The 13,622-nt window shown below is 37.5% G+C and overlaps 1 protein-coding gene across 4 annotated transcripts in view; it reads left to right on the top strand.

The window, feature by feature from the left end:
- Window positions 1–13,622, top strand: part of TRAPPC8 (trafficking protein particle complex 8) — a 51,518-nt gene that overhangs the window by 19,158 nt on the left and 18,738 nt on the right. For all 4 annotated transcript variants that reach the window (XM_027674622.1, XM_027674629.1, XM_027674637.1 and 1 more), the window contains 11 exons: window positions 755–855; window positions 2,302–2,407; window positions 3,919–4,050; window positions 6,009–6,233; window positions 7,285–7,393; window positions 8,107–8,301; window positions 8,502–8,632; window positions 9,594–9,668; window positions 10,359–10,485; window positions 11,511–11,668; window positions 12,435–12,877. In XM_027674622.1, the coding sequence (XP_027530423.1) occupies window positions 755–855; window positions 2,302–2,407; window positions 3,919–4,050; window positions 6,009–6,233; window positions 7,285–7,393; window positions 8,107–8,301; window positions 8,502–8,632; window positions 9,594–9,668; window positions 10,359–10,485; window positions 11,511–11,668; window positions 12,435–12,877 (1,802 nt within the window). The remainder of the gene's footprint in view (window positions 1–754; window positions 856–2,301; window positions 2,408–3,918; window positions 4,051–6,008; window positions 6,234–7,284; window positions 7,394–8,106; window positions 8,302–8,501; window positions 8,633–9,593; window positions 9,669–10,358; window positions 10,486–11,510; window positions 11,669–12,434; window positions 12,878–13,622) is intronic.

The following is a 13,622-nucleotide window of genomic DNA, read 5'->3' on the forward strand; positions in this document are numbered from 1 at the left end:
AATTGAGTTGATAAAATAATTTTCAACAAGATAAATGCGACTACTGGGAAGAAATAATAAGCTCATTTTAACAGTTTTCGGAAGCTATGTTTTGTAGACCTTTAGTCTGGTTAACTTGACAAAATTTGAAACTGTACTTCGTAGAGCTATAGAAGCATTCTTATACACTGTCCCATCTTGATGTAATACTTTTACATGATTGTATGTTTTTATACTACGCAGTTACTTTGCATTTGGATAATCCGAAAAGTTATTTTAACTTCCTAATGAATTTTTTGCAACCTACTAGTCTTAGTCTTTGCTTTCTGCAGAGGAAAGAAGTAAAATTTCAGAGTGCATGTTTACTAGAGCTTCCTTGGAAGCTGATAATGTGATTTCCTTTAAGCAAAAGTTGGAAGACTACTTATCTTAAATACACGGCCGTGCTACTTTATCAGAAAGATTGTTCCTGCAATAGGAAATTATCTTTTGGATTTGTAAAGCAATACTGACTCAATGCTTCTGCATAATTTTGGGGGTACTATCAATTGCAGACACTTCTGTGTGTAACTCCTGCTGCTGTCTGGCTAATTACAAGGACAGCCATAAAGAGACTATTGTATTAAACCTTTCATCAGGTACAATGTGTTGAATACGCTTCTGTGTGCCAGTAGCTGATTAGATGATCTTGAACTAGTAGCTGTTGCAACGTGTTCTTTTGACGTTTACAATTTGTTGAAAAAACTGCAGTGACAGTACTGAATTTCTCTTGTAGGAAATGGCAGCAGTATCAGCTTTTCTTCAGCCGGGGGCTCCTAGACCATATCCTGCTCATTATATGGAAACAGCAATTCAGACCTATCGAGATATCTGCAAGTATGTGGGTAACTTTTGTACTGATCCAATGAAAGTTGAAAGACCTGGTGGCTTAACTTTCTTCCCCTGCACAGTCATAGTGCCAGATGACATCACAGAATGATGGTAACTTTTAAAAGTGTGCGGTACATTAGGATAATATAGGATGGCATGAAAGGAGATCTGTGCTCTTCTTGAGAGGGCTTTATTAAACTTATATATTGAATTCACGTGGTAGACTTTGGTAGTGGGGTGGCTGCAGGGAAGGTTTCTGTGAAAAAACAGCTGAAGCTGCCCTTGTGTCAGAGTCACTTTTCACACAGCTCCAAAAGAGACCTGCTGCTGCCCAAAGCTGAGCCTGTTGGCAATGCTGGTGTTGCCTCTGAAATAATATATTTAGGAAAGGGTAAAAATAGCTGTGCAGCATCTGTGAGAAAGGAGTGAGAAAATGAGAGAAACAGCCCTGCAGACATCAAGGGGTCTTGAGAGGAAGGTGGTGTTTCCCTGCAGTCTGTGGTGAAGACCATGATGAAGCAGATTTTCCACCTGCAGCCCATGGAGGTCGCAATGCCAGAGCAGGTGTATGTACCCTGAAGGTGGCTGTAGTCTGTACAGAGCCTATGCCACAGCAGATTTCTGGCAGGAACTGTGGCCTGTGGGGAAACAACAGTGGAACAGTTAGTTCCTGAAGGACTGTACACTGCAGAAAGGATTCATGCTGGAGCAATTCTTGAACTGTATCTGTGGGAGGGACCCCACACTGTAGCAGGGGAAGAAGATGCGGAGGAAGAAGCATCAGGGGAGAAATGTTATGAAGTGACCATAACTTCTTTTTTCCGTCCCTCTGCCCTGCTTGGGGGAGGAGGAGGTAGAAGAGCTGGGAGTGAAGTTGAGCCTGGAAAAGGAGTTGTCAGGGGAAAGTGTTTTAGTTCTCTTTTTATTTATCAATATCCTATTCTGTTATTGACAATAAATTAACTTAATCTTCCCCCAAACCAAATCTGGTTTGCCTATAACAGAGGCAGAGAGATCACTCACCAGTTACAATCTCAGCACATGAGGTTTTTAACCTAATCTCCCCCTGTTTTGCTGAGCTGGAGGTGTGATAGAAAAGCTTGGTGGGCACCTGGTACCCAGCGAAGTCAACCCAGTACAATGTGCCTCTAGCTGTTGGACTTCTTGTTTATCAGATCACTTTAGTTGGTATTTTTATAAACACATTACTGTCCTCAAAAGTGCTCTCTAGCTTTGACTTTCAGAAAGTTGCTTTTATGGTAGGATATGACACTTATTGTGTCAATCTATATGTGGTTGTTTGGCAGGGAATGAACTTTCGGATATTTTACTGAAAGAAGGATGGGCAACAGAACCTCAGTCTGTCTATGGAGAAAATTAGTAAGATTTGAAGTGAAAAATTTTCTATGGTTTATTTTGATAAATATTAATACATGTATGTTTTTACTTTAGGAACATGGTTCTGGCTGAACGCTGTGTACTGCTTAGTGCTGAAATCTTAAAAAGTCAAAGCAAATATTCAGAGGCAGCTGCTCTTCTGATTCGTTTAACCAGTGAGGTAAAACTTGGTAGATTTTTCCACTCCTGCCCTCTCCCTATTTGTTTTCTTACCCAAGCACTTCTAGGTTATGTTCTGATTCTTGTCCTACAATATTTTCTAGACAAAGGTAGCAAATGAGCAGGTATAGAGCATGAAGTGAAGAAAACTGTTTACACTGTAAGTGAAGGAACTAGTACAGTTATTCTTTTTCTTTCTAGTCAAATTACTTGTTTGACTTCTTTAACCATGCTAAATGTGTTATCTTTGGCTTTATAACTAATTTTCTTTGACATCTGCTTAGCTCTTGGATAGTGTACTTCCAGTTTAAGAACTCGTGTGTTAGAAGTATTAGCATGACTTGCCAGAGCCATAGTGGATACTCTTCTATATATAATCAAAAGTTCTTTATAGTTTAAGTAAGGCATAGCTCAGCTGTTTTGAACCATTAGAATCTTATTGCATAAGTGGAAGCTGTGATATTAATTGGTGGAAATTAAGCATGGAATTAGCTTCTAACCTAGAAATTGTCTTGCTTGGAAAAGAGCGAAACAAAATGTAATGCCAGTAATAGTATGACATTTCCTTTGTAGCTTAGAGGAAAGTCTAACTGGCAGTTAGTTCTGACTTTATGGCTAGCTGCACCATATGTGATGCCTCTGAGACTTTTCTGGGATAGATTGAGCATGGAATAAATGTTCTGTAGCTTCATTCTTGTCCTTTCAACTGAAGTTTGCTACCAACATTTATGAGAGCAGAATATTTAAGCAAAGAATTTTAATACTATTGGCTCTGCACAATCATTTTACAACTTAAAAGTACACGTAGTATGCCTGTGGTGCCTTTTTGTAGTTGCAAGGAAAATCTTCATAGGATACTATATAGGTGTCCCACTATATTTGTGGTCCAGACACTTACTTGGACGTCACTGATAGCATAGAATTCAACTGTGGTAAAATCGAGTAGATCTGTTCTGAGGAGTTAAAACAATATAGCTGTGTCGTGGCAGGAGAAGAGAATGGGGAAATAACAAGAAATTGTACTTCATTAAGAAATGATCCAGGTTCTTGTGATACAAATTCACCAAATTCCATTGCTCCCTTTATTTTTCCTTCATCCTTTTAGAGGTCTTACTTTTTATTTCTAGCCTTAATATCTGCAGGGGGAGGGAGGGGAAAAAGTAGCAGAGTGCTTCAGAGGTAATGCTATGTTAGAAACTGTAGCCTGAGTAACTGCAAAAGCAGAAAATAGTTCTTTGTCACTCATACTGAAACAGGCTTGTATATAAATCTCTCCACTCGAAAAAAATAGGAACGTGATGGTATTGAACATTAGACGTATATCAGCGAAAAATACTTCTAATCTTATTTTTTTTTTATGCTCACGTGTGCATATAATGTTTTTATATAAAAGAATCTTCAACCTCACAGTACTATTGCACTTACTGTCCCCCTTGGCATTAAAACAAGGCCACTGTTATTTTTGTTTGTATTCAACTCTGAGGTCTAATTCTTCTTTTTCTTTTTAAATAGGATTCAGATCTTCGCAGTGCACTCCTGTTGGAGCAGGCAGCCCATTGCTTTATAAACATGAAAAGTCCCATGGTTAGAAAGTTTGCATTTCATATGATATTGGCTGGCCACAGGTTCAGTAAAGCAGGCCAGGTAAGTAATGTCTTTCCACGTGGATAATATGCCCAGTATTTGATACTTGAAAAACATGTTGAATATGTCATTAGTCTGGAAAAAGATGCTTGCCTTGTGTCAGCAGTATTTAGGTCTTTGATCATCTGAAAATGACTTCTGCATTGATCAGCTTAGCCTTTTACTTCTGTATTTGAAGTAATGCTGAAGATCATGGACTTGACACTTAAATGATGTGTCATTTCTGGGTCTCATTTTGTACACAGCAAAATACAAGACTTTTTATTTGAGTAAAAGAGTATTTTTACTCTTGAGATAAGAGTGAATTACAGGAGTTAAGTGTTTGTTAAACTTTATTTATTAGAATAATAGCAAAATTTAGTTATCTGTTTTTCCTGGTGCCTTAAATATACATGCGTCTTATTGGAGAGGCAGATATGTGAGCATATACAAGACAAGTGTCTCTTTGTGGCTGCCTAGGCTTTAGCAGTAATTAAACCAATACACATCAGATTGTTTTTACTTCCATTCGCTTTCCTTTGCAGGCAGCTCTCTCTAACTGCAGTAAATAAACTCATAGTCTGTTGGACAGAACGTATGTACTTTCTTTCTGCCTCAGTTGTGGGATGCACTCTCTAAAGATAGCTTGTGCTTGATTCCTGCTGAGGTTGTTATTGCAAAAGAATACAGGAGAACACAGGCATCAAAATTCTGTTTGAAACAAAGCCCTATGGCCTTGAGGTTTTTTTTTCTCCCACTCTACTCAATCTCAGTTTCATTGTCCTGGTAAGGACCAAAGAAAGTATTGTTGTATACTTGGCTTCTGTGATGTGAAGAATAGTAGGAATTCTTCCTCTCTTTCTTGGTTTTCTTCATGTAGTAGTTTCCCTGTCTTGTTATGGCAGTACAGTACAGTACTGACAGCTATTGATCAGAGTTTTTTGCCTGGAAAAGTGTATGCATTTTTGTAAGTTTTTACTTCATGTGACGGCTCTCTTGTTGTGTCTGGTGTTTGTAGGAACTCTGGTTTCCAAGAAATGCTTTTTCAGTGTTACAGGAAATGTAGGTGTTTTTTTTTTTTTCTTTTTCATAGCCTTAGAGGCACCAAAATATAAAATACTACTGAAGAGACGTCAGCCAGGCTGCTTAACTGCATTCTGTAATAACTTATTTTAAAGTTATTAGTATGTGCTGATGTTAAGGATTTACTGTTTGTACTTTGCTGTCATCACCATACCAATTTGAACATATCTTAAATTTTTTTTCCTGTTACTGCTGTAAATAAGGGACTGCTGTTCCCATTTTTCAGAAGCTGAGACTTATCTATACAATGAATGTCTGTGCAGCTGTTCAATACCTAGATTTGGGATTGAGTGCTCAGGTCATGATGTATGTACAGGAAAGGAACTATGGAGCTGATTGGGAATGGAACATCTATTTCCCAATGGCTCATATGATGGGTAACTTTTCTTGTATGTTCTGTAGGGCTGTGTTTAGTTATTTTACTTGGCATGGATTTTGTCCCAGATATGTCTGCTGAGCAACAGTTGACTTAGAGTGTCACACTGAAAGTTCAGTTACAGAGTGGAATGAGAAGTGTTAAATCTAACTTATGTCCTGAGGCTTGGCAGTAGAGCTCTGTCAGCTTTAGCAGTCAGTACTAGAGTAACACAGCACTGGTTTTGAAAGCAATCTTTTCTTGTTATTTGCTTTTTAAACTTGCTGCCTGTTACCCTTGTCTTTAAAAACATGAACTTAATCTGGAGGCTAGGCTCCATACTGAAAGAATGAACACTTCTGTGCTTAGATTAGCATTGACCAGGTGCTACAAGGTCTAGTTCTGCAAACATTACACTTAGCAGGGGGGGTGGTAAAAACTACAGTAACTTTTCTGACTTACTGTTCAATCTTCATAATGTTATAATTACAATCAGTGGATAATGGGATTATTTGAGAAATTAACTTGTTTTCTCTTACAGAAAAAACACGCCTTACGTTGCTACTGTCAAGCCATGCAGGTTTACAAGGGGAAAGGCTGGTCTCTTGCAGAAGACCATATTAACTTCACTATTGGCCGTCAGTCCTTTACGCTTCGTCAGCTGGACAATGCTGTCTCTGCCTTCAGGCATATTTTGATCAATGACAGTAAACAACCTCCAGCTCAGCAAGGAGCTTTTTTAAGAGAATATCTTTATGTTTATAAGGTAAATTACTTCATTGTCTTTGTTCCTTGAATAATCAGTAATTTTATTAATACTAGTTTTCTACTAAGTCATTAAATGATTTTCTGTCTTACCTGCTGTGTCCCAGGGTTGTTTTTTATCTAGTCGATGTGTTTATTTTTTACATCAGGCTTCAAAAAACCCATGTACACTGCATCTCATATATGTAGTAAGTGTACTTCCACTGATTGGTGTTGGTGTCTGTTATTACAACAGTGTATGTTGTAATGTATGTATTTGTATTAAAATGAAGTCTTCTTTTTAGGGTCACAGCTGAATTCCAGCTTATGATAGTTCAGTAGCTTTTTAGAGGAAGTGGATCTGTTTTGATCAATTTATAATTTTTGAGGCTTTTGATAGTAAATATGTCATAAAGACTAGGTAGTTTTGTCACCCTCCATGTTGCAGTGAATTTTATTCTTTAATACATGTATTTATAGATCGAATGACTCATTGAGTTGGCTGTAAATTCATGAGTGATTCTGGATTGCAATATACCCTATACATTATGGGGTGTTCACTACTGTTATCACCATGCAAATTGCAGCCATGTAGATACTTACTATATTTTAAAGCTTACAAACAGAATTTCTGTGGTGTTCGCTAAGTTATGGTAGACCTTACACAAGCCTGGTGTTTGAGTCTATAGCTCAGCTGTGGTGAGAATCTTGTTTAGTGGTGGTGGGGTAGTGAGTGCAGTTTATCAAATTCTGAGTTAGAGTCAAGCTTTGCATCAAATAAAGCTTGTAATAGCCATGCAACCACAACAGTGATTAGAGTGATGGATTAAAATAATTATTCTCCTTTTTCTGTAAAGATTTCACAAACTGTAAATTCTTACTGAAGGAAAAAAATTGTCCTTCAGACTGTCAAAATAGTTAACGGAAATTATACCATTTTAAAAGTGCTCCCTGTTCAAACATTGAGTGCTTTTAACTTGGCTTCCTTATCATTCAGCCATTGCTAATGTACAGCATGGATCCATGTATTTGCATAATGGCATGACGCTGTTTTTTTTCCTCCTTTGCTCCAGAATGCAACCCAGCTATCGCCTGATGGTCCCTTGCCACAGCTTCCTTTACCATATATTAACAGCTCAGCAACCCGTGTTTTCTTCGGGCACGATCGAAGACCAGCAGAAGGTTAGAAAATCTTATGTTAACAGATTGAAATCCCTCATTTAGGGAACCAAAATATATGCAACACTTGGTGTCATTTAAAAAAATTCTGTCATTATGTAAAACTAATGTGACAGGGTAACTTCTTAAAAAAATATTTCAAAAGAAAAGCTTATACTTGCTAGATGTTTCCAGACTTCTTTTGTAAACACGAAATCCATGTATGTGGTTGTGCTGACTACCACTGTTTTTCATACCTGGAAAGCTTCAATGCAAGTCTGTAATGAACTTCATGAAAGGGATTATTAATGCTTTAGCAAATGCTAGGTGCTAGTGGCAGTGCTAGAAATTAGCTTTACAGTTAACTTGCTCTTGGATTAAACATTTGAAACACTGTGATTCCTGAATGTAAAGAAATTATTACATAAACCATGGCTGGACTGTGGGGCTGTAGTCCATCCTAAAGTAAAAATTATCTGTAACCTGAGTATACCATGTAGCATGCTATAAACTGGGAAGTCCACAATTTCCAAATACAACTATACTCAAATTATTCTCAGTATTGTCTTCCATGTGTGTATTTCAAGTTGTCTTGCAATTCACTGTCTTAAATCAATTGTAACATAAAAGTGGTAGTGACCTAGAACTTAAAATATTTTGAGAATACTTACCAAACCACCAGAGGAGCCCTGTGTTGCAGCTTTTCTTGTCTTCTAAAACTGCCGTACTCCTACTAGGTGAAAAGCAGGCAGCTACGCACGTAAGTCTGGATCAGGAGTATGACTCAGAGTCATCACAACAGTGGAAGGAGCTTGAAGAGCAGGTTGTGTCTGTGATAAATAAAGGAACAATACCTCCAAACTTTCAACCAACACAGTTCTGTTTAAATCGCTACTCAGATAACTCCAAATTTCCGCTTGCTGTGATAGAAGGTAAAGTCAAGATTTTTATGCTTCATTAATAAAGAAATAAAGTGAGTTAGGTAAATTTGTACAGTATTTCCTGTCTTACTGTAGACTTGAACCAACGTTCTTGTGCAAGTTGTTTGCACATGAATGCTGTGAGATAAGTGAACCTTCAGATTGTGATGGGGAAAGCCTGTTGTCATTATTTTCTTGCACTTTTTTAATAGAACCGATAACTGTAGAAGTGTCCTTCCGAAACCCTCTCAAAGTTCCACTTCTTTTGACTGACCTTTCATTGCTGTGGAAGTTTCAACCTAAAGACTTCAATGCAAAGCACGATGGAGAAACAAAAGAGCAGGTAAGGAAAACCTCATTCTTTTTCAACCCAAAGCAAATTGCTACACTTATGGAGTACATATTAAGTATTCAAAATTCTGTAGTATGAAAACATTTAAATGTAAGCATTAAACATTATGGTTTAAGTGTAAATTAAAAAAAATTACAAGATTTCGTTGCATGTGTACTATGTCTGTTTTGAGTCACACTAGACTTGACCAGCAAAAATGAATTGCAGTGTCAATAGATAGATTATCAAATACCTTTTTCTTATTTGAACTAGTGTGCATAGTGAAATGTGTGTTCTGAAAAACTGCTCATATGACATAGGAACATCTTGGTATCTCAGTTAGAAGAAAAATGAAAATGTATTAAAAATGAATGTTTTGAACACTTTAGATGGATAATTTTACTACTGTTTAACTTAATGTTTCAACTGATGCTGCCAAAACCTCTGAAGGACTGTTGTCACATCCATGTTTTAAGGGTTTTAATATGTTCTAATACTGAATATTATAGTAAATTCCTAAATATCTTGTTTTCCTGGCCAAAAGCATTTGGAACATAGTGGTCTCTAAAGGTGCTGTAAGTGCTTGCCAGAGTGATAAACATGGTTTCATATAACTAAGTCTCAAGGCTTACCATACACTTTCCTTTCTGTTCTGTTCTGAACTGCTACTTTAATGATATGATAAATGCTTCTCTGAATATCAGTGAAATTGACTGGGAATGGTTCCAATTTATAGTGCTAAATCTTAAATTTCTCCTAAATAAATGTTTACTGAGCTCTCAAGCTGGTTTTTTAATTCAGAAATCCTGAGAAGCTGGGCATGCAGCACATGCTTGTCCTAACTGTCTGCAGTTTGAAATTTCTATACTTTTTTCCCTTGAACACTTTAGGAAAGGTATTAGAGGTATTATTTACGGCACTTTTTCTGCTTAGGAGTAATAGTATCTAAAAAGCTGTTTCTTCTTCATTTCAGGGAATGTGTGATGAAGATATGGTAGGAACTGAAGCAATAGCAGAATTTTTAATTAATAGTGAGGAGACAAAAGTGGTAAGTACTGTACCTTGTTTTAAAAATGGTCTTTTCAGTGTTGAACTCTAGAGTGGAATTCAGACTTGTTATTATATGAACTTAATGCTAAACTTACAAAAGGCATGACTGATTCAGAAGTTCCATTACTTCATATATCTCATCAGTGTGTATAAGTATCTGAAGGAGGATGTGACAGGACCAGAGGCAGTGGGCACAAGAGGCACCACCTGAACATCAGAAAACACTTGTTTTATTTTTTTAACTGTAATGGTGCGTGAGCAGTTGGCACAGGCTGCCCAGAGAGATTGTGTAGTCTCCAACTTTGGAGATGTTAAAAGCCATTTGGATGAGGTCCTGGGCAGCTGATTCTAGGTTGCCCTGCTTGAGCAGGGAAGTTGGACAAAATAACCTCCAAAGGTCTATTCTACTTGAACCATTTTATGACTCTGCCTCTCTTAAGCACAATAAAAATTAACTTTTAGGATTTTTTTCCTAATGTAATGAGCATTTCTCAGCTGTGACCTGGTTTGGTAAATGCTGTGTATGAAATTTTGAATCCAGTAAGTGATCTGTAGTTATTGATGCAATTACATCTGACACACTTATAAGGTAAATGTAGCTGTGAGTGTGTTTAGCAATTGGACATTTAAATGTAATAATACTTCTTTCTAGTAGCAACAACAACAAAAATTTAACATATCTCCACAGGCAAGACTAAAGCTCTTTCCCCATCAAACAGGGGAGCTACATATTCTGGGAGTCGTTTATAATCTTGGCACTGTTCAAGGTGCTGTGACATTAGATGGAATAGATCCTTCTATTGGATTACAGTCAGGTAAGTGTGTCACTACCTTAAGCTGTGTGTCTCTGGAAGGGGGAGACATGGCTTCTGCAGTAGAACTAAATTCTAGTGTTTGACTATCGTGATGCAAGGCCTTCCATCAGGTAGGGGTGTAGAAATAAGGGAAACAACTGAAATGTGAAAAGAGTGAATTGACATCTCTAGGAATCCCATGAGGAGGGATGCCAGACCCATACTCTATTGCTCTTTTTAAATCTATGGAAATTCTGAAACCAGTAAAAAATCGAAATTTAAATATTCTATTTCTGCCATGTTGAATCTATAACAACTTTCATTGACACTCTTGGCATTCAGTTTTCTTCTGCATCTTTTTGCTTTGTTAACTTTCAACTGCTGTCTAAATTTTACACTGAAGTTCTTTTCATACATTCCCAAATTTAAATTTGGCTGATATAATTTTATTTTTAGCATCTTGACTTGACTTCTCTTTCCTTTGTACTAACATATAAATGGCTTATTAATTGCATGTTACTTGATCTGTTTTTTGAGTCATTCATCTGAAACTGTCTCTTGCAGGGAAAACTTAGTTTTTAGATGAAATGGGGATTAAAACACATTGGAAATTGTCTGAAAGAAATAATGAAGCTTGTTTATCTACAGACTGTAAACCTTTTCAATAAAAAACATTTGGAGAGGTGTCTGTCTGAAGGAAATAACCCTTTAGGTGACTTGCAGCTTAGTGGAAACTGGGAAAGGAAATAAATGCACGATGTCTGCTGCTCCCCGCCCTAGTTGTAGTCAAACTATTGAAGGGCAGAATTAGTCCACAACAGTGGATGACTGGCTGTTTGAATTTGCAGTAACCATGTCTGATGTGTGACAGTAAGCTTCGAGTAGTTCTTTGTCAGTGATGCTGCTTAAACAATGAGCACTGCATGTGCCAAATAATAGAAAAATCAAAATTACTTTTGAGATTGGGTAGGGAGCTTTGGATCACTTCTCAGAAGAAAAGCTGAGTTACAAAAAAAAAAAATCAAATGTTTTAAAATTTTTTTCAGGAAAGTTTGTTTCCAATGGGTTATCTGTACGAGGACGACAAGATTTAGAAATCCAAGGACCTCGACTTAATAACACAAAAGAGGAAAAAACATCGATTAAATATGGACCCGATCGACGTTTAGATCCCATTATCACAGAGGAAATGCCTTTGTTGGAGGTATGTAGCTACTTTCTATTGGCAGTTTTGAGAAAATAGCTGAATGCAGAGTTTTTAAATGTAATTCTGACAGTGAAGTCTTGGAATTTGTTAATGCCTAAATCTTTCCAGGTAATTTTTGAGCTGTCGGTGACGAACTTGTGTGGGCTTTTCCCAAGTGAAACTTGAAGCCTCAAAGTTAACATCCTTCTGAAACTGCTATATTCTGTTTAGAATTTTAGTTGGCAACAGCTTTTGTAGCCAGGTTTCTAGGTGAGGGGGAAATGGGCAAAGAAGCTTTTTCTCTGTTTGCTTGCCATTCATCTAGAATATTTATTCCAGTTGGTTAATTAAAACACAGTGCTTTTCCTTACTGGGGTTATGAAAATGGTCTGACTAAGTGATTAATGACAACACCTTATGGAGTTGGACCTACAGTCCAGCTGCCTGACCAAGTTACACTATGTTAAGGGCGTTGTCCAAACTGACATACTTGGGGCATTGACCACCTCTCTCAGAAGCCTGTTCCAGTGTTTGACCACCCTCTTGGTAAAGAAATGCATCCTAAAGTCCTGTTTGAACGTCCTCTGGTGCAGCCTTGAGCCATTCCCGTGTGTCCTGTCACTGGATTTCAAGGAGAAGAGATCTGTGCCTCCCTCTCCACCTCCCCTCCTCAGGAAGCTCTAGGCAGTAGTATAGTTTGAATGTGTTGGTGGTTGTTTCTTGGGGTATTCATAACTTGGCTCAGTGTTCAGGCTTTTATTTTCTCCTTTTCTCTCCCATACAGGTATTCTTTATAAATTTTCCTACAGGGCTTCTCTGTGGAGAAATCAGAAAAGCATATGTAGAATTTGTGAACGTAAGCAAGTGTCCTCTTACCTCACTGAAGGTTGTGTCTAAGCATCCAGAATTTTTCACTTTTGGTGGAAATACTGCTGTTCTAACGCCACTAAGTCCTTCAGCTTCTGAGAACTGTAGTGCTTACAAGACTGTTGTGACAGATCCTACCTCTGTGCGAACAGCACTGCTGTCTTCAGCTTCTTCTGCAGACTTTGGGATTGGCACAGGAGGTTCACCTGAAGTAATACAGGTTCCACTTCCTGATGCTGTTCTTCTTCCTGGGGCTTCAGTGCAGCTGCCAATGTGGTTACGGGGACCAGATGAAGAAGGTGTTCATGAAATTAACTTCTTGTTTTACTATGAAAGTATTAAAAGACACTCAAAAATGTGGTAAGTTTTTTTTAATCTACCTTTTTTGTCATACTCATTAGACACATTATAAACGTTGTAACCATAGAAGTAAAACTTTATGAATTCTCACCATTGTTGTGATGATGTAAAAATGGCCAGTTATCTGCTCTTCTAAGCAATATTTTTTCTACTCCATGATCTAATATCCATACGAAATTATGTAACCTACACTGCTTCCATTGAAGTAGTAATTATTAAAATATAATAGAAGGAAGGGTTAATGGAATTCTGTTAATACAAACCTTGTTTGTATTTAGTTTCTCTGAAAGCGCATCTTTCTGAGACATGGGGTGAAAAATCACTTAGTTTGTTTCTGCATGTTATGAAACAAAATCTTGTCTACTTTGAATAAAAGATTTTGTTCTTAGTTAAAATGAGGTTAGTAATTGTATTGTGATGAAAGTTATTCTCTTTGGAGGTGTTTAATACCAAGTTTGACATGTATAGTCTTCATCTTGAGAGAGTGGACAGTCAAGTTTGACACCACAAGCTAACAAGTAGTACTTTCTTTTAAACTGTACTTGAAAAGGTAGCAAGCTGAGTTTTTATGTCCCACCCATGTCTGAGGCTAAGGAGATAACTTTTTTGAGAAACATGTTCTTCAAAGGCCTTTGAAGAAGTAGTGCAGGCTATGAGAAGTGAACCTGGTGGTGTGGTTTAACTCCAGTTACTCTTTCACTTCACCCCCCAGTGGGATGGGGGAGAGAATTGGAGGAGTAAAAGT

The sequence above is a fragment of the Neopelma chrysocephalum genome, unplaced genomic scaffold (assembly GCF_003984885.1).
Source record: "Neopelma chrysocephalum unplaced genomic scaffold, ASM398488v2 Primary Assembly neopelma1_22, whole genome shotgun sequence".
Lineage (NCBI taxonomy): Eukaryota > Metazoa > Chordata > Aves > Passeriformes > Pipridae > Neopelma > Neopelma chrysocephalum.